The sequence below is a fragment of a genome, unplaced genomic scaffold (genome assembly GCF_019419815.1).
Source record: "Pyrus x bretschneideri cultivar Hongxiangsu unplaced genomic scaffold, Pyrus_bretschneideri_v1 Contig5, whole genome shotgun sequence".
NCBI classification, from domain to species: Eukaryota; Viridiplantae; Streptophyta; class Magnoliopsida; order Rosales; family Rosaceae; genus Pyrus; species Pyrus x bretschneideri.
In genome coordinates this window covers 6,677,199-6,691,702 of record NW_025999787.1, presented here as the reverse complement: position 1 = coordinate 6,691,702, position 14,504 = coordinate 6,677,199, and the positions used below count along the sequence as shown (strand labels likewise).

Here is a 14,504-nt window from a genome sequence, read left to right as displayed (position 1 = left end):
TCATGCCATACCGTCGTTTTGGAAACAGGCAACTCATAACTAAAAAAGAGTAAACAACTTTAATGCACATTCTTGCTATGTCTTTAAATTTTAATTGAAAGTATGACTAACTTGTTTTGTAGGCTACTTTAGTAGAGTGGACCTTTTTACTCGTTTCCCTTTGCCTAGAGGTACTATCTCTTGCCTTTGATAAAACTTCCTCCCCAAGTAAACCCCAATATGCACTATTTGGTATGCTGTTGGCAATTGCAGCTCTACTCACCTGCATCTGTGAGCTAGTTTATTAAGGTAAAAAGGAAAGAGTTGAATTGAGAAAATGTGGAAATTACCATCCACGTCCTCGGCGCAGGCATTTTGGTAAGCTCGTTGACTTTTATGGATTATTTGGTAGCATCTCTCAGTGCATTTTCTCGACTGTTCAGTATGCTTGCTTCATTCGACATGCTCAAAATCCTGTCGAAGTGTCCCTTTGGCCTGCCATATTTCTTATATGCCTGGGTGCTTCAAGATTAAGTAGGAATCGGAATAAGACTGTTGATCACGAACGCCGAGATTAGACAGACTATTTACGAATATGAAATATTCATATCACGTAATGAATTTTTAGGAACACATGAAGATATATCTCAAATTACGTCCATGTAAGCTATAAACCAATTTATTTTTGCGAGTTCAATGTCCCCGTTTGTGTCGTAAAGTATTCCAATTTTATTCGCAGTGAAATCAGTGTTGCACAAACTGATAATGTGGTAAAACTTACTGATGATGTTATACCGGCATGAGAGTGTGCTATGACTACTCTCAAGCAATGCTCCTTAACTATTGGCATCATGCCTTAATCCCATATTAAACTCTTTTCCAAAATTAATCAAGAAAATGAACACTTGCCTAAGAGATGAATAACCAGAAAACAATAGTATATGCCACAACTCCTAATCACAAGAATTACAATGTGTCTTGACTGTAATCTTTCTCAATGCCTAACAATTTTCATAGAACAAAACACATACCCATTTCACCAAACTTGTACTCTGGTGCTTTATCATTGAAATTTAAACCAACCATCTCATTGCTCGTTGACTTCTGTTGAAAACTCTCGAGGTTGGTGGGATAAACCATTTGACATACCTTAACAGCCTCACTTTGATGACTCGTTATAAACCAGTTCATATCCAGCCAATTGGAAAATGAACTACTAGTAACAGAAATAATTAAATCAGAAACAGTCTTCATTAATGAAAGAATGACTAAGAAATGATAGTAAAACCTTGAACACTGGGCATCCAAGATCTGCAGTTATATTGTTTTGACATTAAATTTCATTGGCACATAAGATCGAACAGGTGATATTCAAGAACCCATTACCCAACAATGTGCATACCACATGGCAGCCTCACTAACTACGAAGAAATATGCGAAGACGATGGTGAAAGATAGAGATAAGTATCAGTGAGATTAATGCTTTTGTCATTGCGTAATCAACCCTTTTAGTCGATCGAGTTTTAAGACGATTCCGATGAACAAAAAAACACGAATTTCTTGCGCAATTGTCAGACTCCAGTGAACAAAAAGCATAAGATTTTGGGGAAGCAGCACCACATTTTGAGGAAAACCCAAATTCTGACAAAACACCAAATCTTGAGGAAAACACCAATTTCGACGAAGCATCAATTTCTGAGGAAAAACCGGATTCCAACGAATCAGCATAAGATTCAGAGGAAAACCAACAAATTGATGATGAATAGTGAATGGGATGAAGATATTCCACTGGATCCAAGAAGATGCTTGAAAATCCCCAAGCCTTTCCAAGATGACGTCCTGGAAGATTACGACGATTGACCTGACCCAGACCGGTTTTAGACCCCGTCTATGAGGATTCATCGTGGAAAATTAACCCACCAATCTTACAACCCAAAAGGAAAATTAACCCATAAGTTACAGAATGATTGCAAAAGCACTGAAGAAGAACTTAACGGAAGAGAAATAAAACTAGAAAAAGATGAAAAACTAATGATACGGAACCACCAGAATCCATGACAAGAGCCTGGTGGCTCTGTAACTACATTGAAATATTTGATAATCGAATAGAAAATGGAGAAGAAAGAGTAACCGAGAAAGATAAGTAGAGAGAATTTAGGGAGAGAAATATGAGACTTTGTATATGGACTTAAAAGAACAAAGATTACATACTCTATTTTTACACTAGAAAGTCTAACAACTATAACCAAATACTAACAAACTTGCTAACTGTATTTCTAACTGTATTGCTGACTTGTACCCTTAAGAGAACCTAATTCTAAACTAATCAAACTTGCTTGCTAATAAGGTTGAGACATGTCATCCATGATTCTTCTTTAAAGGGAAGATTTATTAGGGTACGTTTGTAAGTGTGTTTTTTTATTTATTTTTTAACAATCGATATTATCTATACTAAGATCATCTCCATCCTGGCCTAAAACCTAAAAATATTTAGCCCAGAAATAGCTTTTTTGCTCCAACCCTTATGGCCTAAAATTTTAGCCTGAGATTATTAAAGAATGAACTTAGGCTAATTTTTTTCTTAAATTAACTTAAAAAAAAAAATTATGTACACTATCGTAATTTAATTTTATGAACATTTTAATCTAAAAATATTTAAATTCCGATAAATATTGAAAAATCACTACATCAACACATGAAACTCACCAAACTTTTCAACTTTCACCAAACTTTCAACTTTCACCAATTTTTCAACTTTCATCAATCATCATCTATACAAACATAGGTTGAATATTAGTTGATCACACAATCTTTTAACCTTCAATCATCCTTTATGTTCGACACCTTCATTCGCATCTTCATTGAAATCATTTGGGGGTAGGGCTTCACTATGAAATAATCTTCCCCATTGTTGGTCAGTATCGGTTCCCCACCTCGGACAATCCTTGAGGACATTCCAAGCATGATGCAACTTAAAAGCTTGATTTTTTGGTGTAGTTCTTGTCTTATAAATTGTCATTACTTTGTCACCCTATGCATCAAATACGTAAAAATAATTAGTTGAAAAATACTATTATGTACATCACAAATAAAATATCAACAAAGAAATTCACAATTTCTGAGAAGCTCCTTCCACTAGGCATGTTAACCGTGGCTCTCTCCAAGCTTCCCTTCCACAAAGTGCACACTTTGTTGATAATCTTCCACCAATCATAAACACCACTAGCTTCCCTTCGACCGACATTGGAGTTTTCATGGAACTTATCAACGATTTTACCCCATAAAACCTTTCTATTTTGATTTGTGCCGACGGCACCATCTTCGCTAATAGAAATCCATGCTAAACATAAAGCAATATCTTCATCAAAGGTCCAATTACAATCTCTAACATGCTCTTTTGCCATCTTGAAAAATTTGGAAATGAGAAGAAATGGTAGAAAGAAAATTTGGAAGAATTGTAGGAGAAAAGCGACTTTTGTGTGGATGTTTGAACAAATACATAGGTATTTATAAAGTTTTTTGGTGAATTTTGAGTTAAATTATTTTAGCCGTTGGATTTAAATTTGGACCGTCAAATCTTTTTTTTACCGTTAGATTTGATTATATTCGATCTAAACCGTTGAATTCAATAAATATATAAATATAAAACTAAAAAAAAAATTTGAACGTGGACCGTTGTATTAACCAACGGTCCAATTAAATCTAGCCGTTCGATTGAAAAAAGTAACCGTTAGGCTACCGACACCCACTAACAGCCGGGGGACATGCCCATATGGGTGGGGTCCGCCTTGGCTTCCGTCTAGTGCATCTGGCACATTGGGTGCTTGGTTGTGGCGTCTGGGCTTCACAACCCGTGTTTTACTCACACCCGATGGGGCCTACTCCAATTTGTGGCCTAAACTAAGGCCTGTATTTGGCCCCGGGATGGGTTTTAGGTTTTGTTTAGGCTATGGGTTGGGTTTTTTTTTTTTTTGAGGGGGGGAATTATAGGTTTTAGTCCAGGGTTGGAGTGGGTCTAAAGGAAAGGGGTGGGCTTAGCCTCACAGTGAGCTAGCAATAATGTAGTTCAAATTCACCTTTGACGAAAATCGAACCTAAGACCTCTCACTTACAAAGCAAAGAGGAATATCATTAGACCTAAGCGGCTAAACAATAATTAAGCACAATTGGTCCCAGTGGGGAACAAACCCGATTAGGGCACGTTTGTTAGGCCATTTTCAACCGAAAGAGGGCCAAAAAGCCATGTTTAGCTCTATAGCCCTGCAAGAAATTATATTTTAATGAACAATGTCAGACTATATTTTATACCATCTCCAACCGAGGGGCCAAAGGGTCATGGGCCAAACATAATTTATTATTTTAATTGAATTAATATGGTTAATTAAATTGAACTACCATATTAAAATAAGATTTTCAGACATATTTTGAGTGTCACTTGTCGCTAAATTAATAAGTCTTCAGATTTCTTATCTTTATAGAATGAAAAGGATGCGAAAATTGGTGAAAAATTGAAACAAAATGAGGTAAGATAATATGGAATGGTGAAAAGGATGTGAGAAATAGGGTAGAAATGGCTTAGGTATTTATAAAAATAAAAAATAAAAAATAAAAATATATATATATATATATATATATTAGAAATTTTTTTTTTGTTTAATTTTGTCCCCAAAAAAAAAAGTCAAACAGTAACCTGATGTTAGCAATGACGTCAAGTAGCATGTGCTTAGGCTGGGCTATAGAGCTGGCGGGTTGGCTGCCTTTGGCCGGCTCTTTGGCAGATTCTCCCATTTTTAGGTTTGAAGGTTTACAGATTTTGAAGGGTTAGATTAATTCTTCTGAAACTAAAATGACCCATGAGCATGGGCACTTGGAAAAGACGAAAGCCATGGCAGAGAGTCGCTGTCGGCGGGAGGGATGTGGTTCCTGGGTTTTTTTAAGGTCAATTAAAATTTGACAAAACAAATTTGGGTCTCAAAATTTTTTTAGTCCGACACACACTACAAAACGCTTTATAAAGTTAGTTTAGCTTAGTTTAATTTAAGTTAGTTCAATTTAGTTCTTGAAGCTAATTCAGTTTGAAATAGTCCGGTGCAACAATTTAGTTTATATATAATCCTACCAAATTTTCAGTTTTTTCAATTTCAATTTAGTTTTTTTTTTAATTTATTTGATAAACGATTCGATTTTTATTTATTTATTTATTTTTATTTGACTTTTCAGTTTTCAGGGCCCTTCCTTACCGATTACGGACTCTTACTATTATTCCATTGATTGAAAAGGGTACATCGTACCAAACGTATATCAACTAGTTACAAATAAGGAAGCAATTGTAATTTGTAAATAATAGGATAATAAACATAATTCTTATCCTACTAGAAAACCATAATGTGTAAAATAACATAAATACCCTAACATAAATAATCAAATTTCTAACAAAAATACTTCAGTCACAAGGGATAGATAAAGTGGTACAGCCTATAAGAATGCATGTATTTTCCTTAACTATAAGGAAAATGTATAGAAAATAAAGCAATTAACTGGAGTAGACATATTCTATTTTTTTTTTGTTGGTTGCATATATTATCAGTTTTCAATAACAACAACAAATTGATCATAATATCGATGACGACCCAACGACAATAATAACACGATGATGGTATAATGACAACATAATAAACAATTATCACTTCTGCAACAAAATATCAAAATATGTTATTGTAACTAATTACCCTAAAAGTATTATTAAAACATAACTGTCATTTGCCTAACTAGTTTAATGTTGTGTGGAGTGGAGTATATACAGGGATAGAGTCAGAAATTTCTTCTAGTGGGGGCAACCGAAAACAACTAAGAAAACCTTATTATAGTATGGTTATACGCAATATGATATTAAGGATGGTTTCAAATGATGATGTATCACAATTCCAATGTTACGAAATTTTCAATATAGTAGTGGAAAGTGACAAGGTGATAAGAAAAATATAAGTACATGATAGGCAGGAGAGGGTTTTTTTGGTTTGAATGACAGAACAAGAGCACTATTGCTCATATAATATTTGATATGAAGTATAAGTAGAATGAATGTATGTTGGATATTCATATATTTTCTTAAAAGATAACCCGTGTATATTATATAATTGTAGTCTGCAACTAAATAAATGAATTACTTAAGTGGGGGCATCTGCCCCCAGTGAGTCTTCATTAACTCCGTCCATGAGTATATAACATAAATATTTAAAAGAAGATTTTTATTGCAAAGCGAAGGCGACTCTAATATCATTGATGATGGTTCAAATATGTGTTAACTCACGCCCTAACAAACTATTTTCGTCTCAAAAAGTTAAAAAAATATATATATATTTTTTCGTCTTTCAACCACGCCACACTGTTTTGTTCATTGGATTTTAGTAAAATGACTCTTGAGGTGCTGCTCTTCTCTCTTCCACTATGCATCCACGTTCCATTAAAACCCAGACAACAAGGGGCAAAGCAAACAAACGTGGCAAAACAGCTCCCCGGCCCAAATGAACTCCGGCAACAAGAGAATAAACAAAACAAAACAAACATGACATTAAGACACTCACCTCCTGATCGTCAACATTCACCCCCTTAACATTGCCGCGCGAATTTGCATGCATACCTTGATTTTTCAAACTACGAAACCTCAATTAATTAAAAAACCACCAGACTGATCACACATATAAATACACACACACACACACACACATACATATGTATATATGTATATATATTCAGCATTCTATTTAAACAAAAACAAGATATTTCACATGCTGAACATATGTATCCTGAACATTTGCATCAACATTCAACATTCATCAGATGAAGATTAAGGGACACAACTTCAGTAAATTTAAGCAAGAATCACATGATCACATGAAGATATATTCAAATTGATATCAAAATCAAAGATATTCCAAAAGTTGACTATTTGGTATGTGAGGTCTCTAAATATATACTAGTAGGAATTAGTAGGCTAATATATTATTAAAATCAAGCATACGTATTCTAATTTGAGTAAAAAAACAAATGTCACACGACTGCATTTCGAATACATAAAAACCATGGGGAACAAAGTCACTTGCTTCCTCCAGGTCATATTGTTGTGGGCCCGCTAAGAAAACTTTTGGGCTTAGTCTCACAACAAAAGACGTTTGTGGGCTGAAAGAAGTTGAACACTCAATGGCACTGGCAGTGTCACTAGTTCATACACTTACTTATTTTATTGCCATCCATTGATCCAACAAAAGAAACATGTCTTCTTTTTTCCAAATTAATACGCTCCATTGATCTCTACAATTCTTATAATAAAGAAGATATTGTATGCATTCATAGTTGTTTTCACTTTAGTCGCCTATTTGCAAGTGGAAAACTCCTAGTCGTTGATGTATTATTGTGAAAATGTGAAGGATAACAAAGTCCTCACATATGTGAGGGACCAAATCTTGCACAGACTAATAAGGAGTTGATTAACCTCTCATAATGTCTATTAGTTTTGTGATTAAACTATTTTTGAAATTATGCTCATTGTTTTTCATTTTACTTGGTACAAAATTATTTTGTTTTCTCTTTCTAGTGAAACATCCACGAAAACCCAAGAAAAGCAAACAAATAGTAGTTGAAAAGTGTAGTCACAATAGGTTTTTCAAATCAAAAGATATTTTTTTTTTTAATATTTGTAACTTTGAATTTTCTTGTTCTTAATTCCCATTCAAATAATAAGTTTCATAAACTAATCTTTTTTTCCTACCGTGTTTCTTTAGAATGGAATTGGTCGTTTGCTTTTTCTTTCCTTTGACTCACTCTCTCTCTCTCTCCCTCTCTTCGTGCTGTTCTTAGTCCCACGTACAGACAAATGACCGCTATATAGATATATAACCACACCAAATTCACCTCAGAAAAAAAAGCCTCGCAAAAAAATGATAATCTTCCAACCTAGGAGTGACAGTTTCTGGGCTGCGGCAAATGGCTCAGCAACACAGAAGTGCAACTGTTCTCTTTCTCTTCCTTGGATTTTCCCATCTGGGCGCAAAACCCACCTCTTATTTCTTGAATCCGGATCATCTTCTGATCCTCTTTGTGTGGATCTTAGAGATTTGTAAATTGTGTCCGTTAATCATATATTGTACGGTCAGTTTCGTTAGATACTGTTTGTATTCAATTTTAAATAATAAATCTCCGAGATTATATCCGTTCATTGTATATTGTATGATTAGTTTTTGTCAGATACTGTTTGTGTTCAATTTTAAATAGTAAAATTTAAAATGATTTTTTACTGCACAATGTATGATGAACGGACACAATATACGAATCCCTGACATCCCTATTCCTATTTCTTGATATAGGTTCAATTTTTCAATCAACGTTAGGAATTTCAGTCAACATTAGGAATAGTCAAATTTATTAAATAAGTTCATGACTTTAAGATTATTTTATTCAATATTATCTGAATCTTACAATTAACTATGAAAATTAAATTCCCTCCTAATTTTCTCTTTGATTATTTCTTTTTATTTCCTTCTTTTTAGTATTTCTTGTTTTTCTTCTTCTTCTTGTTTCAAACCCCATTCATAGATTTTATTTTTAATTTTTATAATCAACCTATATAACAGATTACTTGCACTTGTATCAACCCATATGACAGATTCGTTTTTACAACTAACCTGTATTGCATATTAATATGTCTTACTTGTAAGTATATTATGTTTTTGTACCTTTTAATTAGATTTCATATCTCACTTATAGGTATAATATATATTCATGTATTACTTGATTTAGGTAAAATGTCTACATATGGATTTATGTTAGTATCTTAGTTTTTCTGTTAGAAGATATTAATTAGACTTTTTAGAGTTAGAAAATGCATATATTAGAAGATTTTAATTGATTTTAATATTTTTAGAAAATATAAAATGAGTATAACAAATAAAAATATGCAATTAGATAACTTAACTCACTCCCACAAAACAACTTATTTTTGGATCTGGATCTAAAACCCCTTTTTTTTTTTTTTTTTTTTTTTGGCTTTTTCTCTGGTTTTGTGAGTCTACTTTTTTCTTACCATAATGTTCAGACATGTTTTTTTTTTTGGTCACTATTTGTTGGAGGCTTATGAATAATTGATACTTTTGGGATGTATATTATTTGATTTAGGGCTGGTTTGGTATTGTTGTGCTTTAAAAAAAACTGCTTCTGCTGTGCTGTGAGAATAAGCAGCTGTGAAATAAAACTGCAGAGTGTTTGACAAACTTTTTTGCAAAAGTGCTTTTGAAAAAAAAAAAAAAAAAGCAGTATTATAGTGTTTGGTAAACTTTTATGTGAAACAGATGTGAAAAAAAGCCGGTTTTTCAAAGCTGGGTTTTGCAGCTTCTTGTTTTTGGCTTCTTTTCACCCAAAACTGTGAAAAAAAAAAGCTGAAGCTAAATGTTTACCAAACACAAAAACAGCTCTTAGCTATTTTTTATACCAGCTTTTTTCAGAATCACCTCAGTAGCAAACCAGGCCTTAGACACGATTGGTTTATACTGTTTAGTATGTGATTAGTACCTTCTGTTCTGTTTTTTATTATTTCAGGTTGTTTTGTTCATGCACAAATATGCTTGAATGAAGGCTGTTTTTCCTTTCCTTCATGTTTTATGTAAACATTGATATGATTTGATAATTAGGTATCACAGAAATTGGTTAGGATTAGGCTAGGTCAAGTATTCATATGTTAAGATGGAATAAATATACATGTATGTGTAATGAGTCTTCATAACTGTTTAGATCGAAATTCTCCTCCGCAAGCTCACGTCAGTAAACCCCGAAGACCAATGGTCTGCTGCGGCTGAAATCCGCCTTCTTGCCAAAGGTAATGCAGGTAATCGTGTGGCTATTGCTGAAGCTGGTGCAATACCCCTTCTTGTAGGCCTACTTTCAACCCCAGACTCCCGCACCCAAGAGCATGTCGTGACAGCACTCCTCAACCTTTCCTTATGCGAAGATAACAAAGGAAGTATCATATCCTCTGGAGCAGTTCCTGGTATTGTTCATGTTCTCAAGAATGGAGGGATGGAAGCACGGGAAAATGCAGCTACGACCCTTTTCATCCTTTCTATTGTGGATGAAAATAAAGTTATGATTGGCGCTTCAGGAGCCATTCCCCCACTTGTTACGTTGCTGAGTGAAGGTACCCAAGGGAGGAAGAAAGATGCTGCAATTGCACTTTTTAACTTGTGCATTTATCATGGTAACAAGGGGAAGGCAGTAAGGGCCGGTGTTGTTTCGACCCTAATGAAGATTCTGACAGAACCTGGAGGTGGAATGGTGGATGAAAGACTGGCCATTCTAGCAATACTGTCTAGCCACCCTGAAGGGAAAGCAGCCATTGGAGCCGCTGAGGCAGTGCCCGTTTTGGTTGAAGTTATTGGTACTGGATCTCTCCGAAACAGAGAAAATGCGGCTGCAGTTTTGGTGAATCTTTGTTCTGAAGACCAACAACATATAGTAGAGGCTCAGGAACTCGGGGTGATGAGTTCGTTATTGGAGTTGGCACAAAATGGCACAGATAGAGGAAAGAGAAAGGCTGCACAGTTACTTGAGTTAAATGAATCCATTTGCTGAGCAGCAGACGGGGGACGCAGACGCAGGCACAAGCTGAGGCTCAGTCTGAGACCCAGTCACAAACCCCACAACCTATCTATTCGAGGGAAACCTCACAACTTATTTATTCGAGGGAAATCTCACACCTTATCCATTTTAGGGAAAACCAAGTATAACAAGTATGTATTGTTATCAAGTTCGAAAACCTAATTTTCTTAAGAAGCACTTCTTTTAGAAGCGCTTTTAGTGGTAGGTGCTTCTTCAGAAAACACCAAATAATGTTTTTAGAATTTAGTACCACGTACTAGTTATCGTTTTCATTGAACACTACAATCTTTTTTGGTTATTCGGAAGTGTTTTGTCCCTTTAAAATTAAAGATACCATGACAATTAACTATCCCTGAATCATAAGCTAAAAGTATGCTCTAAAGAAGCTAAAGATTAGTCGTCAAAATTGTTCCTAGGAGTTAGTTATAGTTTGTTAGAGAGTTTTGTATACTGTTAGTTTGGTTAAGGACATTAGTGTAATATGATAGAAAGCCCACATGTGTATACATAACAAACACTGTGTAATTATTGAGGCATCCAATGAATCAGTAAATTTTCAGAATTCTATATGGTATCAGAGCTTTTGCGTTGTGACCTTTGGGGACCAGCTCCTGTTATGTCAGTGAGTGGTTATAGGTACTATCTGTTGCTTGTTGATGACTATAGTAAATACAGTTGGTTTTTTCCTTTATGATCAAAATCTGAATTGTATTCTATCTTTGTTGAGTTCAAGAATTATGTAGAAAACCTTCTTGGCAATAAAATCAAAATTGTTTGTTCAGATTCAGGGGGTGAATTCACTAGCACTGCTGTACAATCTTTTCTCAAAACATATGGCATTGTTCATCAATTTAGTTGTCCGTACACACCTGAACAGAATGGTTGTGCAAAAAGGAAACATCGTCATCTTCTAGAAACTGCTTGAACACTCTTGGTTGCATTTAATGTTCCTCATATTTTCTGGGTAGAAGCATTTTATACTGCAATATACCTGATTAATCGACTTCCTATTTCTGGAAAATTACAGTCTCCATGGGAATTATTGTTTCATACTCCCCCTAATTATAATAGATTGAAAGTATTTGGTTGTAGCTGTTTCCCCTGGCTTAAGCCTTATGCAACTTCGAAATTCGACAACAAGAGTAAATATTGTGTATTCTTGGGGTATAGTATTCAACACAAAGGGTATAGGTGTCTGGATCCATTGACTTAGAGGGTATACATATCTCTCCATGTGGTCTTTGATGAACCTACATTTCCGTTTCATCATTCTCAGTTATCTTCAACAAGTGGTACCTCTTTCTCTAATGCAGCAGGTTCAATTGCTTTTCCAGTGGATTTGCAGTTCACTGTTCTTAATGATGCTTCTGCAACTAGTCCAGCTGCTCATTCTTCAAGCATTATACTAGTGATGCATTACCTATTATTTCAGATGTTGCTCCTACTAACAGTGTTCCAAATTCTAGTTCACATGCTGCTTCTATTGATCCAAATGTTTCTTCACCTGATGATCCTAATATCTCTTCTACTGCACCAAATACTCACCTTATGATCACACAATCTAAAGCAGGGATATTCAAACCAAAGGCTTTTTCAGCAACCAAGCATCCTATTCTCTCTTCTATAGATTATGTTTCATCCACTTATTTGCAAGATTCTAAGCATGCTCACTGGAGAACTGCCATGCAAGAAGAGTTTAATGCTCTAAAATCTACAGGAACTTGGATGTTTGTCCCCTCTTCTCCCAATCAAAATGTTGTTGGCTGTAAGTTGGTGTTTAGAATCAAGAAACATCATGATGGTTCAATTGATTGGTACAAGGCTCGGCTTGTCGCCAAAGGGTTTCACCAACAAGAAGGCATTGATTATAAGGAAACATTCAGCCCTGTAGCTACGCCTGTTACCACTCGTATCCTATTGTCTTTTGCAGCTCAATTTCACTGGTTTTTAAACCAATTGGACATAAATAATGCTTTCTTGCATGTGGATTTACAAGAAAATGTCCTTATGCAGCAGCCTCCAGGGTTTAGTGATCCCTCATTTCCAAACCATGTTTGCAAACTCAAGAAGTCACTTTATGGTCTTAAACAGGCTCCACGAGCTTGGTTTGACAAATTATTCCAAGTGTTGCATTCCTTTGGTTTTCAGCAATCCTCTTTTGATGTTTCTCTCTTTGTCTTAAAAGCTCCAACCTTGGTTATAATCCTTGTATATGTTGATGACATTCTAGTCACGGGTCCTAATGCTACTCTCTGTAAACATTACATTTAGAAATTGAGTACTGTCTTTCCAGTCAAAGATTTCGGTCCTTTGCACTATTTTTTTGGGACTTGAGGTGCACAAGTCCTCTAAAGACACTTCCCTACATCAAGGCAAGTATACGCTTAATCTTCTTCAAAAAACCAAGATAGATGGAGCTAAACCATGTTCAATTGCCAAAAGAATTCTCCGCTTCTTAAAAGGTACCCTCACACATGGTCTTTGGTTTAACCCAGGCACTTTGAATCTTACTACATATTCAGATGCCGATTGGGCAGGGTGTACCTTTGACAGAAAGTCCACCAGTGGCTATTGTATATTTCTCGGCTCTAATTTGATTAGTTAGAGTGCTAAGAAATAGTCCACGGTTGCTCGATCTTTTACTGAGGTCGAGTATCAGTCCTTAGCTCATACATCGACAGAAATAACATGGATCTATAAAGTGTTCAAAGATATTAGTTTTCCCCTACCTTAGATTCCTCATCTTTGGTGTGATAACATTTCTACCATCTCTTTAGCTTCTAACCCTGTTTTTCATGCTCAGACTAAACATGTTGAAATTGACTATCATTACATCCGTGAGCTTGTTCTTGCTTGGCTTATCAAAATTCAATATGTTTGTAGTCAAGATCAGTTAGCAAACATCCATACCAAGTCTTTGTCCCGGCAATGATTCTTATATCTTCAATCCAAGCTTTCTCTTGGTCTTTTTGATGCTTCCAAGTTCAGCTTGAGTGGGTGTAAATAAGCTAAAGATTAGTCATCAAAATTGTTGCTAGGAGTTAGTTATAGTTTGTTAGAGAGTTTTGTATACTGTTAGTTTGGTTAAGGGCATTAGTGTAATCTGGTAGAAAGCCCACATGTGTATATATAACAAACATTGTGTAATTATTGAGGCATTCAATGAATCAATAAATTTTCAGAATTCTATATGCTCCACATCCCTTACTTAATTAGTCTTTTTTGTGCCTAAGTTTTGTGGTGGTTTTACTATCCACATCCTCAGCTCAGGCATTTTGGTACGCTCGCTGACTTTTATGGACTAATCGGTGGCATCTCCCAGTGCATTCTCTACCGTTCAATATGTGTGCTTCATTCGACATGCTCAAAATCCTATCGAAGTGTCCCTTTGGCCTGCCATATTTCTTGTGTGCGTGGGTGCTTCAAGATTAAATAAGAATCGGAATGTGATTGTTGATGAACGCAGAGACTAGACAGACAATTTGCAAGTATGAGAGATTTTACTGTGTAACCGCCAATCAGGAACAAATCACGAAAAGAATATTCAGGAACACATAAAGACATATTTGCGATTACGTCCATGTATTCTATAAACCAATTTCTTTTTGTGAGTTCAATGCCCCCGTTTATGTTAAAATTTTGTTGGAGATCCAGTTGGCTAAGACTATTGTACCTTTGAAAAGAAAAGGGCAAGCAATTGCTCAGCATTTCAAAAGCAAATCACTAGAAATGTTTCTGGTGCACAATGATAAAACACCGCCTTTTGGATTGAACTCGTGTTTGGTGACCTATATATATCCAGACTTGGAGGAATCTTTGGAGTCTCCAGAGTCTTTAAATTTGAAACCAACACAAGCATGCTAAGCTTGAGAAAACAA

General features: G+C 35.3%; 1 protein-coding gene across 1 annotated transcript; it reads left to right on the top strand.

Moving 5' to 3' along the window:
- The first annotated feature begins 9,404 nt into the window (after positions 1-9,404).
- Positions 9,405-10,898, top strand: LOC103933453 (U-box domain-containing protein 13-like). Its single transcript, XM_048568831.1, has one exon. The coding sequence runs from the start codon at positions 10,048-10,050 to the stop codon at positions 10,597-10,599; it is 552 nt and encodes a 183-aa protein (XP_048424788.1). The 5' UTR covers positions 9,405-10,047; the 3' UTR covers positions 10,600-10,898.
- Positions 10,899-14,504: the final 3,606 nt, after the last annotated feature.

Coding starts and splice junctions, on each gene's coding strand:
- LOC103933453 (XM_048568831.1), top strand. CDS start 10,048: ATGGAAGCACGGGAAAATGCAGCTACGACCCTTTTCATCCTTTCTATT.